Consider the following 20,917-nt stretch of genomic DNA (forward strand, 5'->3'; position numbering starts at 1 on the left):
CTCAACAAACTTATACCTCTGTAATTTGAGCACTCACTCTTATCCCCTTTGCCTTTGTACAATGGCACTATGCACGCATTCCGCCAATCCTCAGGCACCTCACCATGAGTCATACATACATTAAATAACCTTACCAACCAGTCAACAATACAGTCACCCCCTTTTTTAATAAATTCCACTGCAATACCATCCAAACCTGCTGCCTTGCCGGCTTTCATCTTCTGCAAAGCTTTCACTACCTCTTCTCTGTTTACCAAATCATTTTCCCTAACCCTCTCACTTTGCACACCACCTCGACCAAAACACCCTATATCTGCCACTCTATCATCAAACACATTCAACAAACCTTCAAAATACTCACTCCATCTCCTTCTCACATCACCACTACTTGTTATCACCTCCCCATTTGCGCCCTTCACTGAAGTTCCCATTTGCTCCCTTGTCTTACGCACTTTATTTACCTCTTTCCAGAACATCTTTTTATTCTCCCTAAAATTTAATGATACTCTCTCACCCCAACTCTCATTTGCCCTTTTTTTCACCTCTTGCACCTTTCTCTTGACCTCCTGTCTCTTTCTTTCATACATCTCCCACTCAATTGCATTTTTTCCCTGCAAAAATCGTCCAAATGCCTCTCTCTTCTCTTTCACTAATACTCTTACTTCTTCATCCCACCACTCACTACCTTTTCTAATCAACCCACCTCCCACTCTTCTCATGCCACAAGCATCTTTTGCGCAATCATCACTGATATATATATATATATATATATATATATATATATATATATATATATATATATATATATATATATATATATATATATGCATATATATATATATATATATATATATATATATATATATATATATATATATATATATATATATATATATATGCATATATATATGCATATATATATGCATATATATATGCATATGAGAGAGCTTGGGAAGTGAGTCAGTTGTTGTTCGCTGATGATACAGCGCTGGTGGCTGATTCATGTGAGAAACTGCAGAAGCTGGTGACTGAGTTTGGAAAAGTGTGTGGAAGAAGAAAGTTAAGAGTAAATGTGAATAAGAGCAAGGTTATTAGGTACAGTAGGGTTGAGGGTCGAGTCAATTGGGAGGTGAGTTTGAATGGAGAAAAACTGGAGGAAGTGAAGTGTTTTAGATATCTGGGAGTGGATCTGGCAGCGGATGGAACCATGGAAGCGGAAGTGGATCATAGGGTGGGGGAGGGGGCGAAAATTCTGGGGGCCTTGAAGAATATGTGGAAGTCGAGAACATTATCTCGGAAAGCAAAAATGGGTATGTTTGAAGGAATAGTGGTTCCAACAATGTTGTATGGTTGCGAGGCGTGGGCTATGGATAGAGTTGTGCGCAGGAGGATGGATGTGCTGGAAATGAGATGTTTGAGGACAATGTGTGGTGTGAGGTGGTTTGATCGAGTGAGTAACGTAAGGGTAAGAGAGATGTGTGGAAATAAAAAGAGCGTGGTTGAGAGAGCAGAAGAGGGTGTTTTGAAGTGGTTTGGGCACATGGAGAGGATGAGTGAGGAAAGATTGACCAAGAGGATATATGTGTCGGAGGTGGAGGGAACAAGGAGAAGAGGGAGACCAAATTGGAGGTGGAAAGATGGAGTGAAAAAGATTTTGTGTGATCGGGGCCTGAACATGCAGGAGGGTGAAAGGAGGGCAAGGAATAGAGTGAATTGGATCGATGTGGTATACCGGGGTTGACGTGCTGTCAGTGGATTGAAGCAAGGCATGTGAAGCGTCTGGGGTAAACCATGGAAAGCTGTGTAGGTATGTATATTTGCGTGTGTGGACGTATGTATATACATGTGTATGGGGGGGGGGGGGGCCATTTCTTTCGTCTGTTTCCTTGCGCTACCTCGCAAACGCGGGAGACAGCGACAAAGTATAATAAAATAAATAATAAATAAATAAATAAATATATATATATATATATATATATATATATATATATATATATATATATATATATATATATATATATATACTTTCATACTTGTTCACCGCTTCCTGCGTTAGCGAGGAAGAAACAGAAAAGGCCCCATCGGCTCACAACTATTCTCTAACCGTAATGCACCGAAACCACCACCCACTATCCACTACCAGGCCCCACAGGTTTTCCCCGGCTGCTTCACATGCACTGCTTCAGTCCACTGACTGACACCGTCCCACCTTCCGTAAGCCACACACTTCCCTCGCACGTGCCAGCACTACTCTCCAACATACCTCCCATTTCTCACTTTCTCACTAATCTCACTTTCTGTCATTCTACACTCAATCTCTTCTGGTATTCTTCTCACACACGACTTTTTTTCCAAGCTCAATCACTTTACCCATCATCTTCACAGCCATATCATTTCCTCTTTTCCACAAACCTATAAATCTTGACCCTCGCTTCCATCAAGTAATGATGAGACATCTCACCAGCTGCCCCTCAGGACATTCACATACCAATCTCTCTTTTGCACGCCTATCAAAGATATATACTTCAATGATTCCCGCGTATCATCTTTCCGACTCATATATATATATATATATATATATATATATATATATATATATATATATATATATATATATATATATATATATATTATAGTTGACCGATGTCTCCCGCGTAAGCTTACCTCACCCTGCGACGCCAGGAAGACCCCTGTTGCGACGGAGTAGGCGGGTGGCCAGGGGAGCAACGACATGACCCTCCCGGAGGGACCAACTGGGGTCCCCTGAGGGGCCTTATGTGACAACCAGGCCCACCACCCCAGCACCACCCCCGGATCACCAGGTCCACCACCCCAGCATCTCTCCCGGATCACCAGGTCCACCACCCCTGGATCCGAGTTCTCTCGTCGTATGTGGGTAGTCAGGTGAGGCGCCGCGCCGGTGTGAGGGGCAGGACCGTGTTTCCTTCAGTATACGGCTATCAGGAGGCTATATCATCCTCCAGACAGGAGGAATCTACGACCTGCCAAGCATTCTCCGCCGTGTCCAGCGCTTACTGTGTGTTGCTTCTTTAATCTGTCTGTCCCTGGTACATATCTAGTGACACTACAACATTATGATTTATTTCACGCAATGAAAAGATTCTGACCCATGTCTTTCCCAACAACTCTGACCTGGCACCATTCCCATGTCTTTTCTTTTTCCGTTTCATAATTCTCTCCATATTTCAATTAAGGCTCGGCCTTGAGGTGGATTATTGTGCGTGATTGGACCATCCAACATGAAAAATATAAGCATCAGAATTCTTATTGCTGTGGACGCAACCGCTGGACGAGCCATTACTGAGCTGACCTCTGTAATGTCTCCCCTGATGAAGGCATGACACACACACACACACACACACACACACACACACACACACCAGACCCTACAAGGTCATTCATATCCCTCCAGTCTTCAAAGTCGCTCCGGTTCATTCATAAACATCCGTTCTGATAACTAAATCTGGAGAGAATCCTCACCGAAGGTCGATCGAACTGGTGAGATTCGTCCAGCGACGCTATAAATAGATAACCAACCAACGTAGTTCTGGTCTCTGGTGGTCAATGTGTGGTGCTTCGTTACTGGTGCCTGAGCCCCCACGGGAGGCAGACGGGGAGGAACAGAGAGACTCTGTGTGGGAAGACGTGGGCGGGGCACACGGAAGTCTGCTGAGACGAACATGAAGCATTTGTGTTCACTTTCTACGAATGTGTGTGTGTGTGTGTGTGTGTGTGTGTGTGTGTGTGTGTGTGTACATAGGAGTAAAGACATAGCACATACACACAAGGATGAGAGACGGGGTGACGGTGCCGCTCCAGGTCCCACACTGGAGACAACCACTGCTCACAGCTGTCTGGTCTGGACTCACGACATCCATCAGCCTCACGAGCCATGAATTTCCCAGGTGTGTGAGTGAACTTGCCACTCATCTCACCCTCATTACCAACGGACTCACGACACCATAATGAGGTGAAGCATCTGCTGAAGTGAATTCAAATGGATTTACTTTTTTCCTCTGGAAATTAGTCAGACTAATTGAAAATTTCAAAAACGATTATTATCATTATTTCTATCATACTATTATTATTACTACAAACTACACTCTCCCTGGGCGGGGGTAAATGTGGGCCCAGGGCCAGGCTATGATGACTCCCGCCTCCCAAGCCACCAGGTGACCCTACAAAACCAGGTGCACCACGTGCAGGGGAGTGGGAACACGACGTCACGAGTGGGTTGAGTTGTCAGCTCACACACAACACCCCTCACACCACACCTGCCACACGCTAATGTATCTATGTCGTACAGACTCTCGACAACATTCTGCAACTGGGGTTGTAGTTCTCAGCGGTAACACAGTGCTACAGCTCACATGGTGCTGCATTCTCCATCCTATATAAGGAACCGTCAGCCCCAGTCTGCACCTTGCCCAGTCTCCATCGTGTCTATATGATCCTATACACCAGTTTGTGGGGTTACGTGTGACACGGTGTCCAAGCCATAACCAGTAACCCAGTCAGTACAGCAATGGAACCTAACCAGCTGTGGCAAGTGACAAGGTGACAAGGAGTAACTCTCCTAACTACGTGAACAATCCATCAGGTGATTCAGTAGTCTAGGAATACCACCGTAGCGAGCTCGTTAATGCTGACCTTCTAATTATGAACCATCCTAGCTGGCCCGTTAATGCTGACCCCCTCATTATGAACCACCCTAGCTGACCCGTTAATGCTGACCTCCTCATTATGAACCACCCTAGCAGGCCCGTTAATGCTGACCTCCTCATTATGAACCACCCTAGCTGGCCCGTTAATGCTGACCTCCTCATTATGAACCATCCTAGCTGGCCCGTTAATGTTGACCTCCTCATTATGAACCACCCTAGCTGGCCCGTTAATGCTGACCTCCTCATTATGAACCATCCTAGCTGGCCCGTTAATGCTGACCTCCTCATTATGAACCACCCTAGCTGGCCCGTTAATGCTGACCTCCTCATTATGAACCATCCTAGCTGGCCCGTTAATGCTGACCTCCTCATTACGAACCACCCTAGCTGGCCCGTCAATGCTGACCTCCTCATTATGAACCACCCTAGCTGGCCCGTAAATGCTGACCCCCTCATTATGAACCACCCTAGCTGGCCCGTCAATGCTGACCTCCTCATTATGAACCACCCTAGCTGGCCCGTTAATGCTGACCTCCTCATTATGAACCATCCTAGCTGGCCCGTTAATGCTGACCCCCTCATTATGAACCACCCTAGCTGGCCCGTTAATGCTGACCTCCTCATTATGAACCACCCTAGCTGGCCCGTTAATGTTGACCTCCTCATTATGAACCACCCTAGCTGGCCCGTTAATGCTGACCTCCTCATTATGAACCATCCTAGCTGGCCCGTTAATGCTGACCCCCTCATTATGAACCACCCTAGCTGGCCCGTTAATGCTGACCTCCTCATTATGAACCATCCTAGCTGGCCCGTTAATGCTGACCCCCTCATTATGAACCATCCTAGCTGGCCCGTTAATGCTGACCTCCTCATTATGAACCATCCTAGCTGGCCCGTTAATGTTGACCTCCTCATTATGAACCACCCTAGCTGACCCGTTAATGCTGACCCCCTCATTATGAACCACCCTAGCTGGCCCGTTAATGCTGATCTCCTCATTATGAACCATCCTAGCTGGCCCGTTAATGTTGATCTCCTCATTATGAACCATCCTAGCTGGCCCGTTAAAGCTGACCTCCTCATTATGAACCATCCTAGCTGGCCCGTTAATGTTGACCTCCTCATTATGAACCACCCTAGCTGGCCCGTTAATGCTGACCTCCTCATTATGAACCACCCTAGCTGGCCCGTCAATGCTGACCTTCTCATTATGAACCACCCTAGCTGGCCCGTTAATGCTGACCTCCTCATTATGAACCACCCTAGCTGGCCCGTTAATGCTGACCTCCTCATTATGAACCATCCTAGCTGGCCCGTTAATGCTGACCTCCTCATTATGAACCACCCTAGCTGGCCCGTTAATGTTGACCTTCTCATTATGAACCATCCTAGCTGGCCCGTTAATGCTGACCTCCTCATTATGAGTGTGAATGTTAACTCGGTCGTGTTCCAACAGTTCGCAAGATCAAGCTGGCGTCGGACAACGCCCGCTGGGTGGACGAGAACGGCAAGTGTGACGTTCCCCCTCGACGGTGCCTGCCGGTGAAGCCCTCCGGGGTGGGGCACGCGGCCAGGACGTGGCCCCGCTGCGCGCTCCTCCACCGGTGCGGGGAGGACGCCGGCTGCTGCAACTCCCGGGACAAGACCTGCGCCACAGCCGAGTCACACACCGTCCAGCTCTACTTCTACGTCTTTGTGAGTCATCCTGAGTCATTACTAGTCTTACCCTGTCTTGTGAGTCATCCTGAGTCATTACCAGTCTTCCAAGACTTGTGAGTCATCCTGAGTCATTACCAGTCTTACCCTGTCTTTGTGAGTCGTCCTGAGTCATTACCAGTCTTCCTAGACTTGTGAGTCATCCTGAGTCATTACCAGTCTTCCTCTGTTTTGTGAGTCATCCTGAGTCATTACCAGTCTTCCTAGACTTGTGAGTCATCCTGAGTCATTACCAGTCTTACCCTGTCTTTGTGAGTCGTCCTGAGTCATTACCAGTCTTCCTAGACTTGTGAGTCATCCTGAGTCATTACCAGTCTTCCTCTGTTTTGTGAGTCATCCTGAGTCATTACCAGTCTTCCTAGACTTGTGAGTCATCCTGAGTCATTACTAGTCTTCCTCTGTTTTGTGAGTCATCCTGAGTCATTACCAGTCTTCCTAGACTTGTGAGTCATCCTGAGTCATTCCTAGTCTTTCCCTGTCTTGTGAATCACCTGAGTCATTACCAGTCTTCCTGTGTTCTGTGAGTCATCCTCAGTCATTACCAGCCTCCCCTGTCTTTGTGAGTCATCCTGAGTCATTACCAGTCTTCCCCTGTCTTTGTGAGTCTTCCTGTCTTTATAAGAGTTCTCCTGTTTTAATAAGTCACTCTCAGGATTGAATACTCCTCCCCTGTATTTGTAAGTCAACCTGAGTCCTTAACACAGTGTCCCACTGTCTTTTATGAGTCGAGCCGAGTCTTTACCACCGCTACTGAGTCATTATGAGTCTTTATAATCATTGCCCCCGTCTTTGTGAGCCACCCTCAGTCTTTGTAAGTCCTTATAAATCAAAGTTCTTACACAACAGTGTAATTTGCATTCATGAGTAAATACTAAAAGTCTGACATTTTACATTTACGATTCTTTCAGCAGCTTTCATGCACGAGTTGTTTCATGAAAGAAACTTTCATGCCTTCATGAATTTCAGATTTTGAGCAGATGTAGGTTAGCGCATTTGCACAGTGTTGCATTTGTCCTGGCTTGAATAATAATAATAATCACTGGGCTCTTCTCCTTGAGCATGACGATGCGACCCTTGAACACGACAACCACGACGGTACGACCCTTGAACAAGACAGCCACGACGGTATGACTCTTGAACACGACAACCACGACGGTGCGACCCTTGAACACGACAACCACGACGGTACGACCCTTGAACACGACAACCACGACGGTTCGACCCTTGAACACGACAACTACGACGGTACGACTCTTGAACACGACAACCACGACGGTACGACCCTTGAACACGACAACCACGACGGTACGACCCTTGAACACGACAACCACGACGGTTCGACCCTTGAACACGACAACTACGACGGTACGACCCTTGAACACGACAACCACGACGGTACGACCCTTGAACACGACAACCACGACGGTACGACCCTTGACCACGGCAACTACGACGGTACGACCCTTGAACACGACAACCACGACGGTACGACCCTTGAACACGACAACTACGACGGTACGACCCTTGAACACGACAACCACGACGGTACGACCCTTGAACACAACAACTACGACGGTACGACCCTTGAACACGACAACCACGACGGTACGACCCTTGAACACGACAACTACGACGGTACGACCCTTGAACACGACAATCACGACAATGCGACCCTTGAACACGACAACCACAACGGTACGACCCTTGAACACGACAACCACGACGGTACGACCCTTGAACACGACAACCACGACGGTACGACCCTTGAACACGATAACCACGACGGTACGACCCTTGAACACGACAACCACGACGGTACGACCCTTGACCACGACAACTACGACGGTACGACCCTTGAACACGACAATCACGACAATGCGACCCTTGAACACGACAACCACGACGGTACGACCCTTGAACACGACAACCACGTCGGTACGACCCTTGAACACGACAACTATGACGGTACGACCCTTGAACACGACAACCACGACGGTACGACCCTTGAACACGACAACTACGACGGTACGACCCTTGAACACGACAATCACGACAATGCGACCCTTGAACACGACAACCATGACGGTATGACCCTTGAACACGACAACCACGACGGTACGACCCTTGAACATGACAGCCACGACGGTACGACCCTTGAACACGAGTCTGGAGCTGGACGTTACGACACTTCGATATCGTACCTCACAGGTCGTACCGTCGAGCTGAATGGGTTGGAGTAGTAGCATTTCATTCATACGGAGGAAGGGGGACGTCAGACACCATCCCACCCGTGTTAAACACGATGACCAAGTTCCACCTGACGGAGACGTATAATGACCTTGTTTGATCTGGTTCCCGCAGGACGCCAGCCGTGCCGGGGTTCAGATGATGACCTTCACCAACGACACTCGCTGCTCCTGCCAAAGCTCCTCGTCCACCTCCAACAACAACAACGGCTCCCTCCAGTAAGTCTAACGATAATTCCTCCTCAGCTAACTCCTGTTAATCCCTCCTTAGTATTTAAGGACGACTGTTCTATTATCTTGGCTTTCTTGGGGTGTATATATATATATATATATATATATATATATATATATATATATATATATATATATATATATATATATATATATATATATATTTTTTTTTTTTTTTTTTTTTTTACTTTGTCGCTGTCTCCCGCGTTTGCGAGGTAGCGCAAGGAAACAGACGAAAGAAATGGCCCAACCCACCCCCATACACATGTATATACATACGTCCACACACGCAAATATACATACCTACACAGCTTTCCATGGTTTACCCCAGACGCCTCACATGCCTTGATTCAATCCACTGACAGCACGTCAACCCCGGTATACCACATCGCTCCAATTCACTCTATTCCTTGCCCTCCTTTCACCCTCCTGCATGTTCAGGCCCCGATCACACAAAATCTTTTTCACTCCATCTTTCCACCTCCAATTTGGTCTCCCTCTTCTCCTCGTTCCCTCCACCTCCGACACATATATTCTCTTGGTCAATCTTTCCTCACTCATTCTCTCCATGTGCCCGAACCATTTCAAAACACCCTCTTCTGCTCTCTCAACCACGCTCTTTTTATTTCCACACATCTCTCTTACCCTTACGTTACTTACTCGATCAAACCACCTCACACCACATATTGTCCTCAAACATCTCATTTCCAGCACATCCATCCTCCTGCGCACAACTCTATCCATAGCCCACGTCTCGCAACCATACAACATTGTTGGAACCACTATTCCTTCAAACATACCCATTTTTGCTTTCCGAGATAATCTCGACTTCCACACATTCTTCAAGGCTCCCAGAATTTTCGCCCCCTCCCCCACCCTATGATCCACTTCCGCTTCCATGGTTCCACCCGCTGCCAGATCCACTCCCAGATATCTAAACACTTCACTTCCTCCAGTTTTTCTCCATTCAAACTCACCTCCCAATTGACTTGACCCTCAACCCTACTGTACCTAATAACCTTGCTTTTATTCACATTTACTAGAAGGGACGGGAGCGGGGGGCCAGAAATCCTCCCCTCCTTGTATTTTTTTTTTTAACTTTCTAAAATGGGAAACAGAAATATATATATATATATATATATATATATATATATATATATATATATATATATATATATATATATATATATATATATATATTTTTTTTTTTTTTTTTTCTTTCAAACTATTCGCCATTTCCCGCATTAGCGAGGTAGCGTTAAGAACAGAGGACTGGGCCTTTGAGGGAATACCCTCACCTGGCACAATTCTCTGTTCCTTCTTTTGAAAAAAAAAAAAAAAAAAAAAAACAGCCAGGATCGAATCCTGGACCCTCGTGCCACAGGCGGGAATGCTACCGCTAGGCTATGGGCCTGGCTAATAGGAAATAACTATTCGAATACTAAGTATTCGAATACCCTTAGTCTAACGTTGGTGAGCAACGGGGTCTACACCGGTTATTTCCCAACAGGCGCACTTACCTCCCTCACCACCCCAGGCATTTACAAATTAAACAACCATGGTAACATAACACACCCCTGCCCCAGACCAACCTTCACCCGGAACCATTCGCTGTCCTCTCTTCCTACTCGTACACATGCATTACACCATTAATAAAAACTTCCCACTGCTCCTACAACCTTACCTCCCACACCAAATTCCTGAAGACCTTCCAAAAGGCATCTCCAGATCCATAAATGCTACATACAAACCTTTTCTCTAATAATTTCTTATATCTCCTCTGGCTTCGTTTACTCTTATCTTTTGCCAGTCTACACTCAATCAATCCTGATATTTCTTCAAAGAAGTCTCATTTCCAAGCTCACTTACTCTCACCATTCTCTTCTCATCCATAATGTTTCCTCTTCCGAAAACCTCTGCAAATATTCACCTCGCCTCCACAAGGTAGTGATCACACATCCCTCCAGCTACCCCTCTCAGCATATTCACATCCAATAAGTCTCTCTTTTACACGTCTACCAAGTAGTAAGCCTTCCAACAATGCCCGCTGACCATATTTCCTCCTTAAATACGTATACCTGTTAATGTCCCGCTTATCATAATGAGTTCCTAAATACCAGTCCTCTTTCAGCACGCAACTCCACAAGCTGTTCACCACGGGAGGAGTGTGGTAGGTTGTGGTGTGGTCATGTGTCTGGTACGGGAGGAGTGTGGGTGGCTGTGGTGTGGTCATGTGACTGGTACGGGAGGAGTGTAGGTGGTTGTGGTGTGGTCATGTGACTGGTACGGGAGGATATTTCGTAACGACATGCTGCAGGTGTGTTTCAAGCTAAACATATTGTAATGCAGCTAGCGTTTCAAGCTAAACTTATTGTAACATAGCTAATGTGTGTTTCAAGCTAAATATACTATAATATAGCTGTGAGTTTCAAGCTAGACGTGCTATTGTAACTGCAGCTATATAGTATGTGTTTCAAACTAAAAATACTTCTGTAGATATCTAAACAAACATTTTCGAGGGAAATAACTGGAATTTACCATGAGACAGAAGCAACATGTAGACGCTCGCTGTAGTGTTGGTTAACTTGAGTTTCATGTTACATATTTACTGTATAACACCACGGGACACATCTTCCTGCACGTGAAATAACAAGACGGGGCTACGCCTGGGTATGATAATCTACTCTGGCTTATTCTCAAGGGTCAGGTCTAATGACTAGCCTTCATACCCAGGGTTCGTCCCATGGTGGTCATGGGTCGTGCCGGTGTGCTGAGTGCCCTACTGTCGTGCTCAAGAACAGGTCTGATGGAGAGGCTGAAGTCGGTGTTGTGATCTGTTGCAGGTGCCAGTGTCCGCAGTTCTTCTCCCCGCGGCTGCACGACGGACGCTGTGTCTGCGACTGTGACGCCGTCGTCCCCAAGTGCCGCCGCTACAAGAAGGGACGTCGCTTCTTCTCTAACGAGGACATCAAGTGAGTAGAGAGGGAGAGAGAGAGAGAGAGAGAGAGAGAGAGAGAGAGAGAGAGAGAGAGAGAGAGAGAGAGAGAGAGAGAGAGAGAGATTCATCGACGAAAAAATATTATGAATGGTAATATCAACCACAGAAACGTCAAGGAAGCTGATACTGGTCGAGTGTGTAGGTGTGTGTAATCACCTGTTCATGATCATTAACCGATAACGTACCGGGAGGGAGTTCTACTCCCGTGGGGCATCAATCTTTTGAACCTTTTTATCAAAACTTTTTAAACTTCTGTACGCTGTCCCCATTTACAGTTTCATCATTCCATTTACAAGTAATTCTCTACATAATTTCCAACAAGTTTTTTCTTGATATCATGTAATGGCCTCTGGTTGTTCTATCCTCGTATCTTTAAAAACTTAAAGGAAGTGATAAGAGTATCTCCTATTTTCTCTCTTCCAAGGTTGACAAAGTCAAGGCCTCTCTAAGCTTTCCCCGTACCTCAGCTCTAATTCCACTACCGTATTTGCTGACCTCCTCTGTACCTTCTCTGTGCTTCTGTACGAGCGCTGACCAAATTAAGAAGCATTTCTACTTCTAGTTTACTGCAGAATGTGAAAAACGTCCTGAATATTTACCCATCCGTATACCTGAATGTCACTCTGATAGTTGCCAGCAGACAATTTGTTCCCATTTGTCTTCATATGGGACGATGGACAGGATGTCAACTCCTACGGGTCTCTCCTACAGATCCCTGTATCTTATGTCCTGCTAGATTGATCTTATCGAGCCGTTTTTCACTGTGTCCCACACTCATTACTTTACCTTTACTTTGGTTGAATTTCATCATCCACGAATCAGACCAACTTTAGACTCTAATGCAATTGTCGGATGGTGCAATCCTCTTCAATTTTCTACTTCCTTCAAGGATCAAGTAAACATTGATCCAGAGCAGACCCCGAGGCACGTCACTGGTAAACTCGAGCCATCTTAAGAAGTCTCCCTGACATGTCTTCTTTCATCCCTTCCACTGAGATAGTCTTCTGTCCATTAAAGCAGTTTCCTCCTAACTCCCGTCGGAAGATCTAGCTTCTTTATCAGATTCCTATGTGGACTGTGTCAAATGCTCTCTGGCAGTCCAGATACGAACAATCCAACCAACCTCTTTAACACAAAGCTCACTCTCTCGTAGAAATCTATGAGGTTCGGTGTACATTAACGCCTTTCCTAAAACCGTCTTGTTTCTCTCTTAGGAAGTTTTTCCTCTGCAGGAAATTATCATTTTTTAATCATCTCTTCCAATTAAAGACCACACTCTTTAGAGAGACCGGTGTGTGTGTGTGTGTGTGTGTGTGTGTGTGTGTGTGTGTGTGTGTGTGTGTGTGGTAATAAGTGTCCAACTTGTGTTTCCCAGTCAGCTCCTGAGACCAGCAACCCTGACCTTCCTGCTTCTGCCGGATGGACTTTGTCTTCCACTTACAATGGTCCATATTTTCCACTTCAGTTTTCGGATATTCCTATCACATTCACTTTGAAAGTTTTCAACAATTATTTCAATTTGAAAGTATAAACAAACTTGACATCCCTTTTCACTATCAGGCCGAGTAAGAGCTGTTAGTTCCCTCCGCTATCTTCCCTGGTGCGTTTGTCCCAGATGGCGGGATGGCGAGTCGTGACACTATGTAACAACTTATGTTTATCTATACAGCTGCATCTCTAGCGGGAGTTGTGCGCAGCCCACCTGCGAGTATGGCTCCTACCAGGTGCAGAAGGGACGCTGCACGAAGCGCAGGGAGCGGGAGCGCAACGCCAAGAAGTAAACGCCATCAGCCTCCCCGCGACCACCCTTCGCCCAGCCACGGACGCCCAGCCACATCTGGCCTTATGTATGGATAGCAAGTACAACATCAGTGGAGAAAAACGTAAAGAAAATTAGCTCGGGTGAAACTTAATCAGGATCATTGCCTTAATGGACAAAACTAAGGATCTTCTTACCAAGAAACTTGAAATTAGCATCGATGCGTTGGTTGCAATTAGACTCTTAATTGTTCAAGGTTATTTCTTGAACTATGTTGTCAAGCAACATGAGCGAGTTTTTTTTTCTTTTTTGTAAAGGCTTTTGATATATAACGCTAATGTGAAGTATACTCAGTCAGATGTGTGAACTCTACTACTACTCCTAATGAAGGCAGCTTGCTCAGGTTATAAGGGCACCGGAGAGCTGCTGGGGTTGGAAAGTTCTGACACTTATTCCTCACACCAGCAGCCCCACACTGTACTTTGTACGCTGTGAGACTGCTACCCAATGGAAGATTTCTAACAGACAGAATTGTTCCTAAGCTGAAAAAATAATTCACTACACCATTAACGTACATATGGAATTATCTGCCCAAACTATCAACGTCTACAATCATGACTTCAGGGTATTTCAGAGTTTATTTAGATATATAGAGAGGCTTGCAATCTAGTTATATCTAAAAAAAAAAAAATGAAATGTTAAATTTACGCATTCTTTTATAAACATGGAAATAGCAATGTAGTAGACTGAGTTAACTAACAAAAATAAACGAGAAGTAAACCATATCAGTTTAACAAGCTGTAACTATGTGTCGCCCATTTAAAGTTCATGTTCAGATGAGAATATGTGATCAGCATAATTAAGTCCAATTCATTCAGGTATATACAAATAATTACCATGTTTAGATATGGAAACTGCCGTTTCGCTTGAGACCGCAAGTTCTTGTCATTGCTTGTCGTTAGCGATATAAAAGAGGTAAAACAGATTTAAAAAAACATTGTATAAAGTTCAGAATCACATGAATATTGTTACTCCTTCTTGAGGTTATTCATTGTGACAGTATATTTTGATGACAGTCTCGATACACTTTTTTCAATATTAAGGAGGAAATGTAAAATCTTTTTTTTTTATGTACTGAAGTTAATGTCTTTGTAGGCACTGCCTAGTCAGATATCCATGTGCATCTATGTTAACCATTTTCTTTATTCCTCTTCTCTGGGATTTTTATTTTCTGATCACAGATCAGATGCATCCCATGAAATAAGAGGTCGTGATAATGCTATTTTCTAGGCTACGTACTTCTACAGAAAGCACCTAATAAGTAAAAAAAAAAAAAAAAAAGAAAAAAAAAATCAAAAGCCCATCGAGATTTCGGCATTCTAGAACGAAAATGTTTTAGCTGCCGATGAGGAACAAAGACAACTTACAAGAGTGCTCCAACATCGTCGAAATTAGAGGAAAGGGAACACGTCCAGAGGCTTTTACATCGCATTTGCTCAACAAGTGTGTGGGGCGGCCTTTCCCAACGGTAGCGCATTTGGCACAGCCTAGCCCGTCGTGGTGTGTGTGTGTGTGTGTGTGTGGGAAGGCTTAGTACCGTGGTGCAACCTAACCCGCCGGCAGCAGCGTGTAGGGTAGCCTAGCACAACTTAGTGTGTGTGTGTGTGTGTGTGTGTGTGTGGCACTCTTGCACTGTGTGTGTGTGTGTGTGTGTGTGTAGGGGCGTGTGGAGCACTCTTGCACAGAACGTTTTATAACTGTTCTCGTTTCCACAAATAAATCAAAACTTTTCTCTGACAGACAACAACCTTCTTATGGAGAAGAGTAATTAGTCAGTGCACGTAGTAAAATCAATACAGCCCAGGTATATTTCATTTACTATGAAAAGCAGCGTTATGTCCAGAGCAAAGTCAGAATTCCATTAATGAACATGAACTCATATGTACTGCACACGACACTGATGGCGGATCCAGGAACTGTAGGCAAAGCAATGCATGTACATAAGCGTCAGATCCATTGCTGGAACTTTGCGCAATAAATGTACCGGCACACACGTTCTCAGAACAAGAGAGAATATGTATTTTTTATAAATTCAGATTTTACTTTTGTATCTATCAAGACAAAGCATCCAAATCTAATATCAGCTGACCATCGATTTCCAGTTGTCTGCTGCAGACGATAGAATATGCACCCCTGGGTCCGCCCGCACCCCGTGCCACGCAGCCTAGCACACATAACCCTGCTTTCAGCCGCCACTTTTCCTCTTTTTTCTTCCTTAAATCTTTCTTATTTACTTTACGATTGTTTTGTTTGTAACTTATTTTTGATATAAATAATAACGATAAAGTTATTTTGTTACATTCTGTGCCACGATGAAGTTGTCAAGGTCGGAAAATCATTCTTGCATCATGTGCCGCTGGACCATCCTAAAGTACAGGCAGCTCGGAAAAGAGCCAGTGAGGGATATTGAGAACATAAGAGAGTGGAAGCAACTGGTTATTATGTCCACTGGATACTTTCAATCATTTTAAGCAGCGGCTGTATCCGTTGAAGCGTACTGTCACAGAACTATATTTTGTTATAAACTGCTGTAGAATCTTAGCATTAAGTTGTGCTGGTTTGGGGCTCAAATATACATAGTTGCTCTCTGATGAGAAAAAGCAGTTTCTCGTGTACAAATCTTACTGTAATATTCCTTCATCTCCTCAAAGTGACTCACCTTCTCAGACAGTTGGACCAATGTGCAGACCTTCACTGTGTAATATGAGTGCTGACTTTACGGATGCTCTCAGAATCCAGGACTTTTACTTCTCATGTTCCGGAGTGTGTCTGTAAGGACCTGCAGTAAGGGAAGCACATACCTGGAAGTAGAGAGAAATACAGGTAATCTAAAAGACATTCTACAGTGATGGGACGGCAGAATCCGCTAGACTGAATCACAGTCTCGTACGTCCAGGGCATCTGCTTTCTTGCCTTGCCCTGATAACACACACACACACACACACACATACACACACACACACACACACACACACACACACACACACACACATTCCTTGAACAACAGGGTAATCAGTCGTGTATATTATGTGAAAATTTAAGTAAATATTTGTAAAACTATCTCCCCTTGTGAGTTAGATACCTAACTGTCTGTACAAACTTTTCTGAATCTACGAATGAATCCAAGTCATGTTAATTAGGTTATATTTGAGAGTAATTTATTCTATAGGATTTACTAATTATATTTTTCTGGCCTATATATTGCTCCTCTTGTTATAAATTTGCATACAAAACAATAAAAGGAATATCATCCATAAATTATTGACAAAACCTTTGTCTTCTCTGGCAAAGATAAAATGTGCATTTATCAGTTTCTTAAGCTCACTAAATGTTTCTTGTAATTTTAAGGACTTGAATAAAATTTGTAATTTTCTGTAATAAATGTATAAATCATATAAACTTTCTTTTAGTGTTCCCAAAGTGTTCGAGGGGGAAATATACTCTGGTCAATAGCTGTGTCAACTTAAATGTATTGTTGCTAAATGTAAAGGCATCCAATGGCATTAGCGTAGGAATCCTATCGGAACCTATCTTACCTACCCTATCACTCAGTAAGAACAACATACCCACTGAACAGCCATGGGCAAGTCTTGGGACACACTTGCGAGTTCCGGTAAGTGCCTAGTCGAAGCCATACCAAGCCCTCTGTGTATAACATGCCTCTCGAAAAAGTGGGTTTGATACAGAGTCGATCAGAGTCCGCAACTGGACCAGTGCACATTATACGTAGTCAAAACATTCTGGTGAGCCAAAGTCGTTACGGTGTGTGTGTGTGTGTGTGTGTGTGTGTGTGTGTTAGTAAGACTTTTTTTTTCTTTACGTTCGAGGCTACAGTCACGGACCAAAGTTCATATCAAGGCCAGGCCTTAACCGAAATACATAGAGGCTAGATTGCGTCTTATGAGGTAAGACTAATTCTAATTTTTGTAACAAGCCATACCTTAGTTTGGGGTGTTACGACAACGTCCGGTCCTAGGTTCGATTTCAATCGAAGAGCTGTTTTCATATATGACCTCACATCAAGTGGACGTATTTTTAGTTAGCCTCACACATCTACATCAAAGACGGTGCATATATTAGATTAATGTGGATATCAATCAACAGTCGGTTTCTGATACATCTGGAATTCCACCATAATGTCTTATATACTTATCTACTTGCTCCAAGGTTTGTTTCGACAGGTACCCAGGATATCTAACGATTACAATCTGACCGTTTTCAAATCGTAACTGATCATTCTTATTTGATTATGAATTTTAACTTATAATCAAATGCATTATTCAGGCTGAAAAAGTAATCTTTATATATGGTGTGCGAAGTGAGAGTGTCAGGGAGAATGGTTTGGTAAACAGAGAAGAGGTAGTGAAAGCTTTGCAGAAGATGAAAGCCGGCAAGGCGGCAGGTTTGGATGGTATTGCAGTGGAATCTTTTGAAAAAGGGGGACACTGTGTTGTTGACTGGTTGGTAAGGATATTCAATGTATGTATGGTTCATGGTAAAGTGCCTGAGGATTGGCGGAATGCATGCATAGTGCCACTGTACAAAGGCAAAGGGGATAAAAGTGAGTGTTCAAATTACAGAGGTATAAGTTTGTTGAGTATTCCTGGGAAATTATATGGGAGGGTACTGATTGAGAGGGTGAAGGCATGTACAGAGCATCAGATTGGGGAAGAGCAGTGTGGTTTCAGAAGTGGTAGAGAATGTGTGGATCAGGTGTTTGCTTTGAAGAATGTATGTGAGAAGTACGTAGAAAAACAGATGGATTTGTAAGTAGCATTTATGGATCTGGAGAAGGCATATGAAAGAGTTGATAGAGATGCTTTGTGGAAGGTATTAAGAATATATGGTGTGGGATGTAAGTTGCTAGAAGCAGTGAAAAGTTTATCGAGGATGTAAGGCATGTATACGAGAAGGAAGAGAGCAATGTGATTGGTTCCCAGTGAATGTCGCTTTGCGGCAGGGGTGCGTGATGTCTCCATGGTTGCTTAATTTGTTTATGGATGGCGCTGTTAGGGAGGTGAATGTAAGAGATTGGGCAGACAGGTAAGGATCTTTCTGTTAGACTTCAGCAACATAAATATAGTATAAGAAGAGGACAAGAATCAAACGCCTTGTTTAATCACGTCAAAAACTTTGATCATTGTATTGACTGGAGTAATGCCATCTCAGATATTAACTCTAACTCCAGTACCACGAGAAATATCATTGAATCTTCTATCATTAAATACACAAAGAATTATAACCTTAATATTAGTGAAGGTCTATTCAAAATGGATAACTTTATTGTTGATAAAATTTGTAAACAATTCACCTTTTTGTCTACATATTAAGTTTATGATACGCTCGTTGTCTGTCTTGGACAATCACATGTTTACCAAGTGGCGTCCTAGCTACGTCTCTTCGTTGTATATCAAATGACTATTATATTTCTCTCTTGTGTCTCCCCTGATGATGTAATTATTACACGAAAGTGCACTTGGGAACTTGTCGTGTTTCATTTTCCCCGTGGACTCAAAGGAATATACTTGATCACGCGCAAAATTGTGATCCTTTCCAATATATATATATATATATATATATATATATATATATATATATATATATATATATATATATATATATATATATGAATGTATGGATCACGTGTTGCTTTAAAGAATGTTTGAGAAATACGTAGAAAAGATAGATTTGTATGTGGCATTTATGGATCTGGATAATGCATACGATAGAGCTGATAGAAATGTCTTGTAGAATGTCTTAAGAATATACGGTTTTGGAGATAAGCTGGTAGAAGCAGGGAAAAGTTTTTATCATTGATGTAAAGCGTAGGAAGAGAGAAGAGTGAATGATTCCAAGTGGAGGTTAGTCTGCAGCAGGGGTGTGTGATGTCACTATGGTTGTTTAATTTGTTTATGGATGGGCTGATGAGGGAGGTAACTGTAACAGTCTTGGATAGAAGAGCGAGTATGCAGTCTGTGGGAGGATGAGAGAGGATGGGAAGTGAGCCGGTTGTTGTTCGCCGATGATACAGCGCTGGTGGCTGATTCGAGTGAGAAACTGATGAAGTTGGTAACTGAGTTTGGGAAAGTGTGTGAAAGAAGAAAATTGAGAATTAATGTTGAATAAAAAGGAAGGTTATTAGGTTCAGCAGGGTTAAGAGACAAGTTAACTGGAATGTAAGTGTGAATGGAGAAAAATTAGAGGAAATGAAGTGCTTTAGATATATGGAAGTGGACATGGCAGCGAATGGAAACATGTGAGCTAAAGTGAGTCATTGGCTGGGTGACTGGGAGAATGTTCTGGAACCGCTGAAGAATGTTTGGAAAGAGAGAAAATTATCTGGGTGGGCTAAAGGAAGGAATAGTAGTTCCAGCAATATTATATGGTTGCAAGGCATGGGCTATATAGATAGAGTTGTGCGAAGGAGAATGGATGTGTTGGAAATGAAATGCTTGGGGACATGTGGTGTGAGGTGGTTTGATTAAGTAATGGAAGGGTAAGAGAGATGTGTAGAAATAAAATGGGTGCAGTTGAGAGAGCAGAAGAGGGTGTGTTGAAATGGTTTGGACACATGGAGAGAATGAATGAGGAAAGGATGACAAAGAGGATATATGTGTCAGAAGCGGAGGGAACAAGGAGAAAGGGGTGACCACACTAGAGATGGAAAGATGGAGTGAAAAAGATTTTGAGCGATTAGATCCTGAACAAGCTGGTATACTGGGGTATACTGGGGTCGTCGCGCTGTCAACGCACTGAACCAGGGCGGGTGAAACGTCCGGAGTAAACTATGTTAAGTTGTGTAGAGCTTGGATGTGGATAGGAAGCTGTGCTTTCGGTGCATTATACATGACACCTAGAGTATGGATGTGAGCGGATGTTCCTTTCACAGCTTGTTTCCTGGCGCTATCTTGCTAAAGAAGGAAACGAAGCATGTTATAGAGTGTAAGAGAGTAAATTCTAGATTCTTGTGGGTAAAACTGAAGGTGGATGGAGAGAGATGGGTGATTATTGATGCCTATGCATCTGGTCATGAGAAGAAAGATCATGAGAGGCAAGTGTTTTGGGAGAAGTTGAATAAGTGTATAAGCAGCTTTGATGCACGAGACCGGGTTATAGTGATAGGTGATTTAAATGCTAAGGTGAGTAATGTGGCAGGTGAGGGTATAATTGGTGTACATGAGGTGTTTAGTGTTGTGAATGGAAATGGTGAAGATCTTGT

The 20,917-nt window shown here is 43.7% G+C and overlaps 1 protein-coding gene across 1 annotated transcript in view; it reads left to right on the forward strand.

The window, feature by feature from the left end:
• LOC139762480 (uncharacterized) overlaps positions 1-17,097 on the forward strand; it is a 110,861-nt gene extending 93,764 nt beyond the window's left edge. The window contains exons 3-6 of the mRNA XM_071687412.1: positions 6,145-6,383; positions 8,766-8,869; positions 11,725-11,853; positions 13,549-17,097. Coding sequence (XP_071543513.1) covers positions 6,145-6,383; positions 8,766-8,869; positions 11,725-11,853; positions 13,549-13,660 — 584 coding nt within the window. The 3' untranslated portion in view covers positions 13,661-17,097. The remainder of the gene's footprint in view (positions 1-6,144; positions 6,384-8,765; positions 8,870-11,724; positions 11,854-13,548) is intronic.
• Positions 17,098-20,917: the final 3,820 nt, after the last annotated feature.

The sequence above is a fragment of the Panulirus ornatus genome, chromosome 3, assembly GCF_036320965.1.
Source record: "Panulirus ornatus isolate Po-2019 chromosome 3, ASM3632096v1, whole genome shotgun sequence".
Taxonomy (NCBI): Eukaryota; Metazoa; Arthropoda; class Malacostraca; order Decapoda; family Palinuridae; genus Panulirus; species Panulirus ornatus.